Source organism: Neophocaena asiaeorientalis, unplaced genomic scaffold (assembly GCF_003031525.2).
Source record: "Neophocaena asiaeorientalis asiaeorientalis breed wild unplaced genomic scaffold, Neophocaena_asiaeorientalis_V1.1 scaffold95, whole genome shotgun sequence".
Lineage (NCBI taxonomy): Eukaryota > Metazoa > Chordata > Mammalia > Artiodactyla > Phocoenidae > Neophocaena > Neophocaena asiaeorientalis.
Genome location: NW_020174924.1, coordinates 77,243 through 95,282, shown reverse-complemented (window position 1 = coordinate 95,282; position 18,040 = coordinate 77,243). Strand labels below are relative to the sequence as shown.

At 45.8% G+C, this 18,040-nt stretch overlaps 1 protein-coding gene across 3 annotated transcripts in view; it reads left to right on the top strand.

Moving 5' to 3' along the window:
* Positions 1 to 40: 40 nt before the first annotated feature.
* TEP1 (telomerase associated protein 1) overlaps positions 41 to 18,040 on the top strand; it is a 41,667-nt gene continuing 23,667 nt past the window's right edge. For all 3 annotated transcript variants that reach the window (XR_003005457.1, XM_024761300.1, XM_024761301.1), the window contains exons 1-12: positions 41 to 256; positions 4,092 to 4,772; positions 7,216 to 7,398; positions 7,677 to 7,811; positions 8,556 to 8,717; positions 9,128 to 9,289; positions 9,590 to 9,664; positions 11,201 to 11,325; positions 11,540 to 11,697; positions 16,068 to 16,177; positions 16,623 to 16,713; positions 16,941 to 17,127. Coding sequence is in view for 2 of the 3 variants with exons in the window: in XM_024761300.1 (XP_024617068.1) it covers positions 4,116 to 4,772; positions 7,216 to 7,398; positions 7,677 to 7,811; positions 8,556 to 8,717; positions 9,128 to 9,289; positions 9,590 to 9,664; positions 11,201 to 11,325; positions 11,540 to 11,697; positions 16,068 to 16,177; positions 16,623 to 16,713; positions 16,941 to 17,127 (2,045 nt within the window). In the remaining variant the exon portion in view is untranslated. The remainder of the gene's footprint in view (positions 257 to 4,091; positions 4,773 to 7,215; positions 7,399 to 7,676; positions 7,812 to 8,555; positions 8,718 to 9,127; positions 9,290 to 9,589; positions 9,665 to 11,200; positions 11,326 to 11,539; positions 11,698 to 16,067; positions 16,178 to 16,622; positions 16,714 to 16,940; positions 17,128 to 18,040) is intronic.

Genomic DNA, 18,040 nt, shown 5'->3' with positions numbered 1-18,040 from the left:
CGCGTCTGCGGCGGCGCGCCGTCTCCTCCCCGCTCCCCGCCCGGCCCCACCTCAGGCTTCCACTCAACCCACCCGCGGAACCGAGAGGCCGGTCCTTTTCCTGCTGCCGAGGACTGAGCGGCCCCGCGTGACAGCCAGCTGCTCCAGGCCCGGGTGGCTCCGGGGACGGTCGAGCGCCGGCAGCAGCTGGCCCTGGCCCCGGGTCTAGGCGTGGGTTCGGCCGCCGGGGCCGGTGGGAAGGGCCTAGCGCGGCCAGGTAGTGACCTCCCGAGACTCCTCTGGGCGGGCGCCGGGAGGGGTGCCTCGGCCCTGTTCCTCCGGCAGCTCCGGGAGCGGGTGTGGTGTGTGAAAGGGGGAGTGGGAAGGATGAGGGAAAGGGAGGGCCCGGGGATAGAAGGCCACAGGAAGAAGGCAGAAGAGACCAAGTGAGAATGGGTCGCTCTTCCTTGCTCTGTGTTCTCCTTCGAACGGAAACCCGGGCTGTGCTTAAGCAGGATAGGCTGTCACACAGCCAACTTAAAAGTGTGGTGGCTATTAATGTGTTAACACGGCAAGGTCTCCAAGGCATACTAAGTGCAGAATAGTCTCTAAAGTATGATCCTCTTTGTGTAAAACAAAACAAAACAAAAAGGGGGGTGGTGGTGGATATGGGGGAAGGGAAGGTACAGACCTATACATATATTTGTATATGCATAGAAAGTGTCTGAAACTCTTCATATAAAACTTAGCAGTGGTTATCCCTGGAGAATGGAATTAGAGATGGATATTTTTACTTTTAATTTGTAGAGACTTTTCATTTGTAGGTTAGCTGAATCTCCCTTCACAAACACCAGGGTGTGAAAAACATGTAACTATTTTTCTGTTAACCTAATTTTTTTCCTTTTTTTAAAATTTATTTATTTTTGGATGCGTTGGGTCTTCATTGCTGCGTGCGGGCTTTCTCTAGTTGCGGCGAGCGGGGGCTACTCTTCGTTGCGGTGCACGGGCTTCTCCTTGCATTGGCTTCTCTTGTTGTGGAGCACGGGCTCTAGGCACACGGGCTTCAGAGGTTGTGGCTCGTGGGCTCTAGAGCTCAGGCTCAGTAGTTGTGGCACACGGGCTTAGTTGCCCCGTGGTACGTGGGATCTTCCCAGACCAGGGCTCGAGCCCCGTGTCCCCTGCATTGGAAGGCGGATCCTTAACCTCTCCACCAACAGGGAAGCCCTGTTAACTTAATTTTTGTTATGAGATGACTTCTTTTGAAAATCTTGAGTCGATTCTGAGATTCCCCAGTCCTTTCGCTGGGGGCTTATATAGTGCAAAGACATGAGGGAAATGTACAAGCCTATATAGGCCATCATTCTTGATGCAATTTGCCTGCATTTATGTCCAGTGAGATATCCATTGTTCTTTCTGGTTCTGGATTGTCAGTCCATTCAAGTCTTCTTGGAAGTATTCTACATTCCTGTCCATAAGCTCTTGCATATTAAGGATTAAGCAATTGACTTAACAACATACTTATTCCTAAAATACATAAATGTAAATAGGAGATAAGCATTTGTCCAAATAAGAGAGTATGCACATTCATAATGATATAAATTCAGGCATCCTCTCAGGCAGAGGTTCTTAATTTGTAGTTAATGGAGATTCTAGGAGATCCGTGGGTGGACTCCCTGAAAATTGAATGCAAAGTAGTATATACTCATGCTTTTTCTGTGAAAAACCTCCATGGCTTTCACCAGATTCTCAGAAGCTTATGAATCCCACTGACTAGACATTGTTGCAACAATGGTGAGCAAGGCTAAAGAGTCTCTGTGCTCAGGAATTTATAGTCTGGGGGGATGAAAGACAAATGACCAGGCAATTACAATACAGACGATGTGTTCTATGCTAGAGGAAGTACAGTGTGGGAACATAGAAGGACCACCTGTACCAGACTGGGGGCTGGGCGTCACCTGAGGCTCCTTGGAGGAACTGACTATTAAACTGAGGCCTTCAGAGTGAGAGGGAAGTAGAATTTGGCCTAGTAAAGGAGGGGCTGGGGAAGGGGGGTGGTCTTGGTAGAAGGAAGAATGTTCTAGGCCTCTGCCTATGCAAAGTCCAGAGTCAAGAGATACCTTGGCAATTCATAAGCTGAAAACAGTTTGTATGGTTCAAGCTTAACATTAGATGGGAGTAGCAGTAAGAGGTGAGGCTGGGAGATCAGAAGCCAGGTATGTGTGTGATGCTGGGCATGCAGAGGTGAATAAGACACAGGAGCCCTGACCCTCAGGGAGTTTTATTTTATTAAGGAGAAACCAGGAACAAGTAGGCAAATGGGCTAAGAAGATAAATTTTTATTATGATGAAATAAACAAGGTGTTGTAAATGGTGGCTGGTATGTATTGGGAGCTCCTTTAGGCCGATCTACATACTGTGTGCCACGTGGATTGGAGGGTTTCAGCGATGACGGTGGCAGGCAGAACAGAGAATTGGATAGATCTGGGAGACATTGAGGGAGTAGAATCAATAGGATTTGGTAATTTATTGGATGATAATAATAATAATAATAGCTTCCACTTATTGCACACTTACTAACTCTAAGTGCTTGATTTATTTATTCCTATACGACTCTATGAGGTAGGCATTTAGTTCAGTTTTGTGATGAAACTGTGGCACAGAGAGTTTAAGGAACTAGCCCAAGGTCCCATCAGGATTCAAACTCAAACCTATTTTATACCAAACCCTTGTAAGCATAGGGGGCATTGAGGAGGAATGGATTTGGAGGAGAGGTAGAAAGATGATACATTTGGGATCTATGGAGTTTTGGGTACCTTTGAGTCATCCAAGTGGAGATGTCCAACAGGGGAATGGTAAATGAGTATGAAGCTCAGATGAGATCCAGGTCAAGGAATAAATATGTGAGTTGCCAGCATAGCAGTGTTATGTGGAGCAACAGAGTAGGTGAGACCACCCTGGGAAAGTATATAGAAGGGTTAGAAAAGAACTCTAAGCAGCATCAACATTCAAGGAAGAGCAGAGGAAGAACCCCCCCAAGAAGGTGTGATCAGGGTTGTAAGAGGAAAACCGGGACAGCACCGTGCAAGTCAAAGGGAGAGAGTTTCAGTGAGACAGTGATCACAGGGTCATATTCCACTTGAGAGATGAAGTAAGATAAGCTCCAAGATATGTCTATTCTTATAGTAAGAAGAATTCCATTAGTTACCTGAGAGGACAGCCTTGGAGGGATAGTGGAAAAAGAATCCCATTTAGTTGGTTAAGAGTGAGTAGGAGGCAAGGAAGTTGAGGTTGGTGAGTATAGACAACTTGATCAAAATGTTTGTTTCTCTGGAGCTAAGAATCCAGAGTCCAGATTACGAGTATGGCTCCTGTGCTAAGTTGGGATCATACTGATAGCCCTAGGGGGTCTCCTTTACCCCTTCACGTGGAGACATGTTCCTTTCCTCTCCAGCTCTTACTTTTTATTTATTTATTTATTTATGTCTGGGCTGGGTCTTCATCGCGGCATGCAGGATGTTTTTTTTTTTTTGCGGTACGCGGGCCTCTCACTGTTGTGGCCTCTCCCGTTGCGGAGCGCAGGCTCCAGACGCGCAGGCTCAGCGGCCCATGGCTCACGGGCATGTGGGATCTTCCCGGACCGGGGCACGAACCCGTGTCCCCTGCATCGGCAGGCGGACTCTCAACCACTGTGCCGCCAGGGAAGCCCCATGCAGGATATTTTAGTTGCAGCATGCGGACTCTTAGTTGCGGCATGCGAACTCTTAATTGCGGCATGAATGCGGGATCTAGTTCCCCAACCAGGGATGGAACCCAGGCCCTCTGCATTGGGAGCGCGGAGTCTTACCCACTGGACCACCAACAAAGTCCCTTTTTTTGTTTTTTAAACTTCCTTACTCTTAAGCTTCTACCTCACCTTTTCCCTACTCCTTTCCCTTAGAATACTCCCTGTATACATCCTTGGAATGAACCCAGTCCTGGAAAAACAAATATTGGTTGTTTTCTGCCTTCAGGTCACTGGCATTACCAGGAGGACTATGGGAAAGAGTTAGTCCCAGTACGCATGCACTCCCAATACAGCCAGCTGCTCATTACCTGTCTTTCTCTCCTTGTAGGCATATACTGGTTGGGCTCCAGCCATGGAGAAACTCCATGGGCATGTGTCTACTCACCTGGACATCCTCTCCTTGGAGAACCGGTGCCTGGCCACACTTCCTGACCTGAAGACCTTGGAGAAACCACATGGGCATGTGTCTACCCACCCAGACGTCCTCTCCTTGGAGAACCGGTACCTGGCCACACTTCCTGACCTGAAGACATTGGAGAAACCACATGGGCGTGTGTCTACCCACTCAGACATCCTCTCCTTGGAGAACCAGTGCCTGGCCATACTTCCTGACCTGAAGACCTTAGAGAAACCACATGGGCGTGTGTCTGCCCACTCAGACATCCTCTCCTTGGAGAACCGTTGCCTGGCCACACTTCCTGACCTGAAGACCTTGGAGAAACCACATGGGCGTGTGTCTACCCACTCAGACATCCTCTCCTTGGAGAACCGGTGCCTGGCCACACTCCCCACTCTGAAGAGCGCTGTGTCCACCAGCCCCTTAACCCAGAGTCTCCAGATACCTCACACGGTGCAGTCTGGCCTGTGCAGCCTGAGTACCAGCAACCACCTGCTCTCTGAGCCTCCAGCCTCAACGGCTCAGTGCTTCTCTGAGGGTCTAGGCCTTCTGACCTGCCCCAGGGTCTTGAAAACCATCTCTGCCACAGAGAGAGCTCAGGAAGCAGCTTTGGTAATAGCTCCAAACAGTTGTCTTCACTGCAGCCATGTCTGTTAGAATGTCTGGTCACCAGCTTTCAGTGCCACAGTGTCCCTGTGTGCTGCTCTGTGTCTGTGTAACTTCTTTCCTCAGAGCCTCTTCCAGAGGCATCTTTTACCCGAGGGCTGTCTTCATGAGTGTCATCACTCTTACTGCTTGTCTAGTGCAGAGATTCTGGACAATAGAGCATAAGTAGGTTTTGTCCTTGGAAAGCCTCTGCTTGGGAGGAGAGCCGATATACTATTGCAGTAGCAGAGTCAGTCAGGTGCTTTTGAGATCTTACAAGGCATGAGAAACAACTACAGTACCACTTCCCTGTGTGTGCATGTACAGACACACGTCCACTTGTACACATCTATATAAGCACGTTTAGTATACAGGTCAGGATCGGTAGACAAACACACATTCCTTCTATGTAGACGTGAGATTTGGACTGAGGGAAAGGCAAATCTGAGCCCTCTACCATTTTTGCCAATTATAAGCCACTCGACCTTGGGCAAGACTCTTTACCTTTTTTTTTTTCTAAATTAATTTTTATTGGAGTATAGTTGCTCCACGATGTTGTGTTAGCCTCTGCTGTACAACAGAGTGAACCAGTTACAGTATATACACACCCCCTCTTTTTTAGATTTCCTTCCCATTTAGGTCACCACAGAATATTGAGTAGAGTTCCCTGTGCTGTACAGTAGGTTCTCATTAGTCATCTATTTTATACATAGTAGTGTATATATGTCAATCCCGATCTCCCAGTTCATCCCACCTCCCCTTACCCCTCTCTGGCATCCACAAGTTTGTTCTCCACATCTGCGTCTCTACCTCTGGCTTGCAAATAAGTTCATCTGTATCATCCTTCTAGACTGCACACATTAACGACACCACACGATATTTGGTTTTCTCTTTCTGACTTACTTCCCTCTGTATGACAGTCTCTAGGTCTATCCATGTCTCTGCAAATGGCACTATTTTGTTCCTTTTTATGCCTGAGTAATATTCTATTGTGTGTATTTACCACATCTTCTTTATCCATTCCTCTGTTGATGGACATTTTGGTTGCTTCCATGTCCTGGCTATTGTAAATAGTGCTGCAATGAACATTAGGGTGCATGTATCTTTTTGAATTATGGTTTTCTCTGGGTATATGCCCAGGAGTGGGATTGCTGGATCATATGATAGTTCTATTAATATTTTTTAGTTTCCTGTTTTCCATAGTGGCTGTATCAATTTACATTCCCACCAACAGTGTAGGAGGGTTCCCTTTTCTCCACATCTTCTCCAGAGTGGTCCACTCTCGCCACTATTATTCAACGTAGTTTTGGAAGTCCTAGCCATGGCAGTCAGGGAAGAAAAAGAAATAAAAGGAATCCAGATTGGAAAAGAAGAAGTAAAACTGTCACTGTTGGCAGATGACATGATACTATATATACATAGAAAATCCTAAAGAGGCCACCAGAAAACTACTAGAGCTTATCAGTGAATTTGGTAATGTCACAGGATACAAAATTAATACACAGAAATCTCTTGCATTCCTATACACTTAACAACGAAAGATCAGAAGGAGAAATTAGGGAAACAGTCTCATTTACCATTGCAACAAAAAGAATAAAATACCTAGGAATAAACCTACCTAAGGAGACAAAAGACCTGTACTCAGAAAACTATAGGATACTGATGAAAGAAAGACAGCACCAGCAGATGGAGAGACATGCCATGTTCTTGGATTGGAAGAATCAATACTGTGAAAATGACTATACTACTCAAAGACACTTAACCTTTTGAAGCTTTAGTTTCCTCACCTTTAAGATGAGATCAATGAAAATCCACATCATAGGGTCATTGTCAGGATTACAGCTACTGCCATCTTACATTTATTTAGGGCTTTGCAATTGGCAAAGAGTCATACATACATGACCCCACTTAATCCTGTAACAGCCCCATCAGGTATGAGGGAATGAGGCTCAGGCTCACCCAGAGATCCCCCTGAGCCTGAGGCCTCATTCCCATCAGGGGATGAGGAAGCTGAGGCTCAGAGGGTAAGCTCACGATTGCTGGGTGATTGATCTGGGACTTGGTCCTTCTTCTGACTCTAAAACTACCTTAATAGCCTCTTGGGAGGTGTGTTGTGAAGGGCCCCAGGCTCCTAGGCTGTGACATCCATAAGGAGATGAAAGAAGCTGGAAGATCATGAAGCATCTGAGCCAAAGCTCAGAATGTTGATCTGGGAAAGGGCGTGTGTGTGATACTGAGAGATCACTCTTGTCAGACTGGACAGATCCATGCTGGGGGGTGAGGGGAGAAGAGTTTAGGTGCTAGAAGGTAGATGTGGACTCTTCCTAGCCCTGGATGCTGCTTTCAGATCTCTGTCTTGTATGAGGGGCTGTGGGTGAGTGCTGGGATTCATAGCTGTCACTATCCCCAGGGTCGATGGCCGTCTTCTGGAGAGAAAAAGCCAGAAGACAAGGAATGGGCAGAGGCTCAAATGCCTTTTTATAGTCTAAGCTTGGGAGAGGCGGAGAAAGTGGAGGAGCTGACCCTGAAGCTCACCCCTGGGGACTCTGAATCCCGTCCTGAGCCTGCTGACCAGGCCCTTCAGGAAAAGAAGGTAAAAGTTCCAGAGCTGGGGAGAGGTTGATGGTGGAGTTGGGGGGCCTAGGGAAGTTGGGTAGAGTGGGCACCAAAGGCTGATCCCCTCCACAGAGGGAAGGGGAAGGAACTCTGGTTTCTTACTTCCTAATCCCCTTTTCTGACCTCTCAGCCGGACAGACATCCTCCTGAATCTGGGTTCATTCTCTCTGTCTTTGGAAGTTGGCCTGAGTGGATGCTTAAGTTGGTCCTTATTATGTCTTTTCTCCTTTCTTCCCTCTCTTTCCCAATTCCCAGATGGTTCTAATGAGCTTTCTGTGTTCTACTCTGGTGTCAGACGTAAACACAAATGATGCAGCTTACTCTACCCAGGCTTTCCTCCTCCAAGTCTGTAGTGAACTTGCCCCCTTGGAGCCTGAATTTATACTCAAGGTATTGTGACATGAAAGGGGAGATGGGAGTGGGAAGTTAGGAGGAAGGGAATTTGGTTATGGTGTGTGAGGGGGATGGTGAGAGGCTTTATACTAGGGGCTGAAGGAACTTTACTTAGGAAGGTAGTAGGATCTCTGGGTGAGCCTGAGGCCCAGTCCCTAGGGTTCTCTGAGGAGTGGGGCAAGATAGGATTGAGAAAGTATCCTAGGGTTTGTTTATTTAGTAGGTACACAGGCTAAGTACACAATGCTAGGCCTTGAGGGTTATACCAACAGATAAAACGAAACTTGGACCCGGCTCTTAGGGAATGGTATTATTAGCGAAGCAAAAACGATCCCAAATATTATATAAATGCAAATGGAGTAGCAGATAGTGAATATTTCAGAAGCAGAAAAGAGAGGGAAAATGTTTCCTATGAAGCTTGGGAAGATGGCAGGATAAATCACCAATTTGAACCCTGGGTAAGTTTTTGATAGACATTGATGGTGGGAGGTCTTCCAAAGCGGGAAAAGGACGAGGTTAAAGGCCCTTAAATTGGGATAAGTAGACTTAGGAGAAGACTGGTGAATAAGGGCTAGATCATGGAAGATATAGAATGCCAAGCCAAGAGGCTTGGATTTTATATTTACAGACAATATGGAGGGCTCAGGAAAGGTTTTATGCAGGCAGATTAGATAAGCAAATTAGGGCATGGTGCTGTGCAGAAGTGGCTGAGAGGCCAGCGCTCCCTACCCTGTGCCCTAGGCATCTCTGTACGCCAGGCGGCAGCTGAATGTCCGGGATGTGGCCAACAAAGTCTTGGCCATTGCTGCCTTCTTGCCAGTCTGCCGCCCCTACCTGCGACGATATTTCTGTGCCATTGTCCAGCTGCCTTCTGATTGGATCCAGGTAGCCAGGTTCTACCAGGTATGGCATTCAGTTCCCTGACTTTTGACCCTCACTTGGTTTCCTCTCCTTTGCTCACTGCATCTGTGGAGAAAATTCTCAGACACTTTGGCCTGCCCTCAGCTGTCCTCAATCCCGGTGCCCAGACAGGACAGCTTCTCCTGGTACCAGGCTGGGTTGCCCAACAGGGAGAATATGATTGAGAAGGGCTGGACTGAGTTTGAGAAAACTTGGTGTTATTCCGGACCTCGTGTTTCCAGTGAAGAGAATAAGAATCTGAGAAGTCTGCCCTCAAGTCCAGGACCACAGAAATTGTCGTTGTAGAGCTGGGGCTGGGGACTTCCTCTCCTGTGCTGTCACTTAACCCCATGAAGTGCTCTCATTTTGTTTTGGAGGGTCTCGCTCCTGAGGGTTTCTCGTCTCTCTGACAGCTCCTGACTGGAGAAGAGGAGGACAGGCTGGTGCCCCTGCCTGCCTGCCTGCGTGCTGCGATGACGGACAGATTTGCCCAGTTTGATGAGTACCAGCTGGCTAAGTATAACCCTCGGAAGCACCGGGCCAAGAGGCGCCCCCGCCGGCCACCCCGCCCTCCAGTCAGTCCCTGCCTCTACCCTGGGCATTCACAGCCTAGGCCCTTTTCCCCCGGAAAGTGAGAGGGATGAGGGAACACGCTGACCTCCTTAAACAGCTGACATGTTTCTACCACCAGGACAGAAGGAGTCAGAGAAATGCAGAGGAGCTGGGTAGAGCTCAGAGGGCAGAGAGGGCAGGGCCTGCCTTTTTCCCAGCCAGTTTCCTTTGTGGTAGAGATGGGCCTTCAGGGCTATTGGAATGGGTCTCTCTAGGGACAGCCTCCACTTCCCCTTTTAAGATGGCTTGTCCTGTCCCTACAGAAGGAGCATACATTTTCTGAGACACAGAAATACTTGCCAAAGTTCATTCGGCCTCTTCAGGATGAACAGAGGATGGTGAGTGCCTCGTTCTGGGGTTCTAAACATACACGTACGGTCTTTCCTCAGCTAATGTTTAGAAATGGAATTCCATTTGGTCCAGAAATACTACTAGTGGGTATGGTAGGCACATGCCAATGTCCTACCTGGATAATTCTCAGCTGCGATTATGGGGTTTTGAGAGCCCCGGGAAAGGCTCCTTTTATTTCCATTTTGCTCTCCTTGGTGTCATTCTTCACTGACAGATGGCACATCCAGCTGGATAAGTGAGTTAAAAACATTATGAAATATCCACCTTCCATAGGAAGTTTTAAAAACAAACCAAACAAAAAAAGTTTTTTTCTTTTACTTTAATAACAAGACACTGGTCTTCGCTGTTAAGAGCGTAGAAGCTGGATTCAGACCATCTGGGTTTGAATCTCCCCACCTGCCCCCGCACCAGTTGCTGGCTCTGTGAACCTTGGCTGAATGGCTTACTCCCTCTTGCCTCATTTTACTCACATATAAAATGGGGATAATAGCAGTACCTTCTTCATTGGGTTTTTGTGAAGATTAGATCAGTTACTGTATTTAAAGTATTTCTAACAATACCTGGCACTAAGTGATGATTTCATCATCATCATCATTAAAATAGATTTTTAGGAAAATATATTAGTATTACAAGAAAATACATCCTCAGTTGGTCCATTGGTCTTTTCTCTTCATCCTATTAATACAACCCAAACTTAGCTCTTCTAACAGAAGATTCTGAAAGCCAGCTTCTTTCATTTTTTAACTCCTCACAGCCTGCATTGTGCTGATGCCTCCATTTACACGCTGCAGGTATCAGCGATTTATTTATTTATTTATTTTAAAATTTATTTATTTATTTTTGTCTGCGTTGGGTCTTCGGTGCTGCGTGCGGCCTTTCTCTAGTTGCGGAGAGCGGGGGCTACTCTTTGTTGCGGTACGCGGGCTTCTCATTGCAATGGCTTCTCTTGTTGCAGAGCACGGGTTCTAGGCATGTGGGCTTCAGTAGTTGCAATGCGCGGGCTCAGTAGTTGTGGCTCATGGGCTCTAGAGCACAGGCTCAGTAGTTGTGGCGCATGGGCTTAGTTGCTCTGCGGCATGTGGGATCTTCCCGGACCAGGGCTCGAACCCGTGTACCCTGCATTGGCAGGCAGATTCTTAACCACTGTGTCACCAGGGAAGCCCCTAGATCTCAGTGATTTAAATAAGAGCTGCTTTTCCCTCTTCCCCCCTCTAAGAACAAGGTGTTTTCTGTTTATTCAAGCCCCATCTTGCTTGTCACCACCCAGTCATCCCATGTTAACCATTGATAGTTCAACCTTGTGTAAATGAAACACGGTGACCCCATAGACCTACTCTGTTATGTTCATCACAGAAGCTCTTGCTGTTGGAGAGTTTTACCCTCTATTCCTATTCTTTGCCCAAATCTACTTTGGGGAAAGAAATTACCGTAGTTATAGGATAGTCTTGGTTTTTGTTTTCTGAAGAAAGTGACCATGGTCATAGATTGAATGACCCCTGTGGGACTTGTGGATATTTCCACAGTTTGAGGCAACCTGCAGTGCAGTGTCAGAGAAAAAGAATGAGCCAAGTTTCACCCTGAAGAAGTTGGTACAGAGACTGCACATCCATGAGCCCGCACAGCTTGTCCAGGCCCTCCTGGGCTGCAGGTGAGAAGATGTACCCTGAGCACACGCTCCATCCGGGTAATGGCCTGATTCTTCAACACCCATGGCCCTAATCCCTGTAGTTGGACCCCAGCAACATTAATTTGGGCAGACCTGGCCTTAAATGTGACTCACTAGCTTTGACTGACTCACCATTCCTTTTCTCAGTTATTTTCAGCTGGCTTTGAAATCCTAAGTTTTTCCTCCTCTGTTCCAGATACCCCTCCAACCTACAGGCCTTTTCTCGAAGTCGCCTCCCGGGGCCCTGGGATTCTAGCAGAGCCGGGAAGCGGATGAAGCTTGCTAAGCCAGAGACCTGGGAGCGAGAGCTGAGCTTGTGGGGGAACAAAGCTTCCGTCTGGGAGGAACTCATTGGTAGAGTAACCTTGACCGTCACACTTCTTTCCTCTCTTCCTCATTCATGCCTCTATGTTTTGGACCCTGACTAGAAGCTTTCCATGGCATGGTGCAGTTATTCTCTTACTTGGCAGTTCCATCACTGAAAATGATTGCATTTATCAGGTCTGCTGTTGACCACACCAAAGTGAACAGTGGCACCTGCTTTGAATAGCACTGGCATCATAGGTAGGTCATAATTCCAGACGTGGTTAGGTGATACACAAGCCTTTATCAACACATGACAAAAGCAGTACCTTCTATCTGATTTCACTTGTGTCAATATCTGTGTAACTCATCCAAACAAGGTAGGACTAGTACGTGGCATACTGGAATCTCCACCAAAAGCCTTTTTTTTTTTTTTCGGTATGCGGGCCTCTCACTGTTGTGGCCTCTCCCGTTGCGGAGCACAGGCTCCGGACACGCAGGCTCAACGGCCATGGCTCACAGGCCCAGCCGCTCCACGGCATGTGGGATCTTCCCGGACCGGGGCACGAACCCGTGTCCCCTGCATCGGCAGGCGGACTCTCAACCACTGCGCCACCAGGGAAGCCCCCAAAACCCATTTTTTAGGACATGGATGTTTTAGGTAATTTGCCCACACTGATAAAAAGAATTCAAATGGGGAAGACCAAGTTCGTTTCAGTCTTCTCTTTCTGTCTGTTTCTTTTGCTAGTTTATTTTTAACTATAGAAGGATATTCCTGTTCCATTTTTTCTTTTATGTCCTCTTTCATCTTTGAAGTCAACTTCTTTCTGTTGAAAAACACCTGACAGCCCATTTGACTGCTTGAGTTTTCTGGACTTCATATTTTGGAGCTTCAGAAGCCCAAGTTGGCTTTTATTGCTCAGTAAGCTGCCATTTATAGGTGTTACTCAGGGCAGCCCAAAAAGCTTAACTGCTTATCGTTCCTCCCACTTTGGGGTTGTCACTAGTGCTGTATGTATCAGAATCACATGGGAATTAAAACACACACATGCGCACACACACACACACACACGCACACACATACACATGCTTGACAACTTATTCTGCAATGTTGATACAACTTTGGGTAGAGTAGGATAAAGGAGCCTGGATGGCAATCAACATGTGTTGGTGATTCTAGTATGCATCATCTCCCCTTTCCTCCCTCTGCCTCTGAAAATCTGCTATTTATCTTGGTTGAGACCAATGCCCATAATCTAAACCAGTGGTCTCCAGACCACTGGATCACTTATTGCAGAAACAATTTTTGGGATATACCAGAATATATGTATATATATATATATATATATATATATTTAAAAAATTTTTATACATGTACTAATCAATTATGTGCTTTAGGAACTATATAACATATAATTATATAAATATAGATATGAAAATTAATAAAATAAATATAACTATAAAATATAAGATAAAATATAATTAGATATACAGATCCCTCTTTGGAAACCAGAGGCTCATTAACAACTCATTAATGAATTATTTGGAATGAAATCAGTGAATTTCTCAATCTGTAGGATGAATATTCATTTATTCATCTAGTATCATATCAATAAATATGATATTGAACTTAATTTCTTATCAAAGTGATCTAGAAAATCTTTCATACGTAGCAACATTTGAGCAAAACTAATGAGTTGACAGAGGATGCAATAGTTCATGCGTTGTCACACATCATTTACGTTGTGTATACAACATAATTGTTCTACACAGTCTGTAAATCAGAAGTATTATGATTGGAGAACCCCAGGACTTCCAGCAGGCTTAAAGCTTTCTAGCTATAATTCAAACGAGACTTACATCACCTTAAAAAAGATACCACCACTTTCCCAATGAAAGCTGCTGATGGTAGGGCTAGTGCCTGGGATGTGGGTGGGGACTAACAGGCCTGGTCTGTAATGTAGTCTGAACGCATCTCTGGGTGGTAGCCAGGAAAAATATCACACCTCCTATTTATGTTGACCTTTATCTAAAAGAAAGAATGTTTCCAATGTTTACAGATTGAACCCCTGTAGTCACTTAGTTCATGTTACATGTTTATGTGTCACGTATGATAGTTGAGGCTTCTTGAGGAAGAGGAGGTGTTCCACAATACAAGGGCATTGATGGGGCCCCCTCACTCTTTTTTGGTTTCTGCATAATGAGACTTGTTGCAGCTTATCTCTGAATTGTAAATGGATTTAGAGTTATTATTCAGTATTAACCAAACTAACCCTCTAAAATTGACATAAGCCTTAAAAAGATTATTAAGAAGCTATGACTTGGGACTTCCCTGGTGCGCAGTGGATAAGAATCTACCTGCCAATGCAGGGGACACAGGTATGGTCCCTAGTCTGGGAAGATCCCACATGCCGCAGAGCAGCTAAGCCTGTGCGCCACAACTACTGAGCCTGCGCTCTAGAGCCCGTGAGCCACAACTACTGAGCCTGCGTGCCACAACTACAGAAGTCCGCATGCCTAGAACCCCTGCTCTGCAACAAGAGAAGCCACTGCAATGAGAAGCCCGTGCACCGCAACGAAGAGCAGCCCCCGCCTGCTCGCTGCAACTAGAGAAAGCCTGCACGCAGCAATGAAGACCCGAGGCAGCCAGAAATAAATAAATAATTAAAAAAAAAAAACAAAACTATGACTTGAAGGTAATACTAATATCACAGGGACAAGTGAACAATAAGAAAGTGACAGAAGTGAAATTCTGCTTCAGGGCAAATCTTTCTCACCTATCTTTATTTTATTTTTCTTTTAATTTTTTTTTTTTAATTAAAAAAACTTTTTTGGCCATACCGTGTGGCATGTGGGATGTTAGTTCCCTGACCAGGGATTGAACCTGTGCCCCCAGCAGTGGAAGTGCAGAGTCTTAACCACTGAACCGCCAGGGAAGTCCCTTTTTCACCTATCTTTTTTTTATTTTTCTTTTAATTTTTTTTTTTTAATTATTTATTTATTTCTGGCTGCCTCGGGTCTTCATTGCTGCGTGCAGGCTTTCTCTAGTTGCAGTGAGCAGGGGCTACCCTTCGTTGCGATGCGCAGCTTCTCATTGCGGTGGCTTCTCTTGTCGTGGAGCATGGGCTCTAGGCGCGTGGGCTTTAGTAGTTGTGGCTGTATACCTGGGGCCAGCTCATCCATCTGCCAGCTTCTAGGCCAGGATCACCCCTGATCACTTGACAGAGCTTTCCCTATAAGTGGGACACTGCTTCTGCGGGAATAAAATTCATTAAATTAGAAAATTTTAAAATGAGGGTTCCAGGGTCCAGTGAGTTTGACAATCAGGGTTAAATGCATTCAACAGTTTCTATTTTTTTTTTTTTACAAGATTTCTCAGAGCCTTTAACACACCAGTATGCATCTTGAATCTCTTAAGAGGGAGAATATGTAGTATATACCAAATAATTTGATTGTGAGATCCATTTTTCTTTTATTTATTTATTTATGGCTGCATTGGGTCTTCGTTGCTGCATGCAGGCTTTCTCTAGTTGTGTCGAGCAGGGGCTACTCTTTGTTGCGGCGCGCGGGCTTCTCACTGCGGTGGCTTCTCTTGTTGCAGAGTATGGACTCCAGGTGCACGGGCTTCAGCAGTTGCGGCGTGTGGGCTCAGTAGTTGCAGTGCGCGGGCTCTGGGATGTGCAGGCTTCAGTAGTTGGGGCCCGCAGGCTCGATAGTTGTGGCTCGTGGACTCTAGATCACAGGCTCAGTAGTTGTGGCGCACGGGCTTAGTTGCTCTGCGGCATGTGGGATCTTCCCAGACCAGGGCTCAAACCCGTGTCCCCTGCATTGGCAGGTGGATTCTTAACCACTGCTTCACCAGGGAAGCCCTCACGTATCTTTAAGTAAAAAATGATGACTATTTAATCAGCTCATACAAGACATTGACCAAAAAACTTAAGAATTATCAAGAAGACTATTTGAAATATCAATTTACACTCACAGTAAATGGTGAACCTTTACTTTAAATGTATATCCTGCCTTGAAATATTAACTAATGATTGTACTACATGTATATAATTTATAAGATTACACTAGGAAATTTCTCTTTAGCCATCTAAAAACTTTGGAAATCATTACTGTGGATTAGAGAATGTATTTTGCCTGTTGAGCCCAATCTCAGGGCTGGAGCCAGCAGACAAAGTGATACCCTCAGTTGTTTATTGAAATAGCTAATCCCATAAACAGTGTTGATTAGGTTTTGCTCCAAGCTCAGGCAACCCAGTTGTTATCTTTCCAGACCTTTAAAACATTTTGGGTAGGATAGATCATATGTTCGTACCTCATTTGCTCCAACCTGAACATTCTGCATGGCTCTGGTCTCCGACCTCTCTCACTCATCCTTTGTTTGCTTTTCTCACCCTATGTCCTACCTTCCGTAGACAGTGGGAAGCTTCCCTTCATGGCCATGCTTCGGAATCTGCGCAACCTGCTGCGGGTTGGAATCAGCACCCGCCACCACAACCTTGTGCTCCAGAGACTCCAGCATGCTGTACGTGTGAAGGGCAGGGAGCCAGCCTTCTCCTAAGTGGCTGGGGAAGGTCATAGCCACCAAGCTATTTCCATATGGGCTGTAAACAGATATGGAGCTTCAGATAGGTTGAGGGAGACAGGTTTGGGGGTTCATCATCCCTTAGAGTATAGAGTATAATAACTTTCCTTTGTATTTTCTGAGATCATTTCTGTGATTTAAGTAACTTCAGAGGGAGTCTGATATAAAAGAAACAGGGAACCTTCTGTTACTTCCTCTCCTTTCCTCGTATTCTCACGGGACATCTTTCTTTATTCTTCTCCACCTTTATCTAATATCCATTTGGGTCTTCCTCACCTTCCCACAGATCTAATAGAGTGGTTATCTCATCTTCCGGGTCCCTGGAGCCTCTGATGCTCCCCATGCTTCCTGGTCCTCTGCTCATGACCCCTCTCTTGCTTTGCAGAAGTCAGTGATCAACAGTCGGCAGTTTCCATTCAGATTCCTTAATGCTCATGATTCCATCAATGACTTTGAGGCTCAACTCGAAAAGAAAGGTATTATCTCTCTTCTTCCAACTCCTGTTTGTCTCTCATGCCTGAGAACAGATGAGACAGCAGCACTGGTATTTTCAGCCTCTTGCCTTCCAGTCTCAGGGTATGGGGTGGGCAGAGGTCAGACACTGGCCAGCCCAAAGGATCAGGACTCAGGACAGGCAATGATGGGAAGACAAGAGGAGGGAATAGAAGCTGCCTGACTCAGATACTTACCTGTCGCCACCCAGAGTTGCCACTTCCTTCCAACACAAAACTGATAAAGCGGATAATAATTAAAAACACAAGATATGGCAAGAGGTGTGCCTATTCCTGGCAGTTTTACAAACCAAGTCGTCGGGAACTTCGGGCAGCAATGATGATCCCCGTGATATATGAGCAGCTCAAGCGGAAGAAGCTGAAAATACACAAGGCCAGGTGTGTGTGTGAGTGTGTGCTATCTGGGAGCAAAGGGTGGGCAACAAGAGGCACCCTGAAAGGGCTTGGGAGTCATCTGGAAACCCCAGCTTTTATTCTGCAATGACGTGCTTGTCAGTCATTCCAATGGCTGAGACTTGCCTGTTTCCAATCTTCTCTCACACAGCAAGCCTTGTCTTTAACATTGTCCTGTAGAGAGATCATGAAACAAAATCTGTGTTTGGGCCTCCACTCTATTATCTGTGACTGCCTTATTGGTTTCTGTGGACTCCTTCAGCCTGTGTAGCATTTCCCTTCCTATTGGTACATGATAGTGCCTCTCTACTTATGCTCTGGTTCACATTTTCTTTCTTTTTCTTCTCTGTGATATCTGTTTGTTTTTCTTTTTGTTTCTCTCCTCTGTGTATTTTCTGACCCATTCACTTTCCTTTTCCTTTTGACACATGTAAAGATAGTTATCATCAAGCAGACTCAAAGTCAGGCATAAAACCTGTTCTACAAGCTTGGTGAAGTCCCAGCACTCTGTCCTTTTAGATGCATCCACAGTATCTTTATTCATTTTCATTCAAGACAAATGCAGGGCTCATCTAACCTTCTAGTAGGACTCAGTGGCCAGGACTCACCTGAATCAGTGAATCAGTGGCAGAACATGGGGCCATTAAAGAATTAAGCTGAGGATGTAGTCCAAACAGGATGTCTTTGCTGGCCAGTTTGGTAGCCACTAACCACAGGTGGCTGTTGAGCTCTTGAAATGTGGCTAATGGGAACTGAGATGTGCTAGATTTCGGGGCAGTGTGAAAAAGGATGTAAAATATCTCATTTGTAATTTTTGTTTAATTACGTGTTGAGGTGAAAAAATATACATATATAAGGCTAAATTAAATGTAATATTAATGTGTCCTGTTTCTTTTTA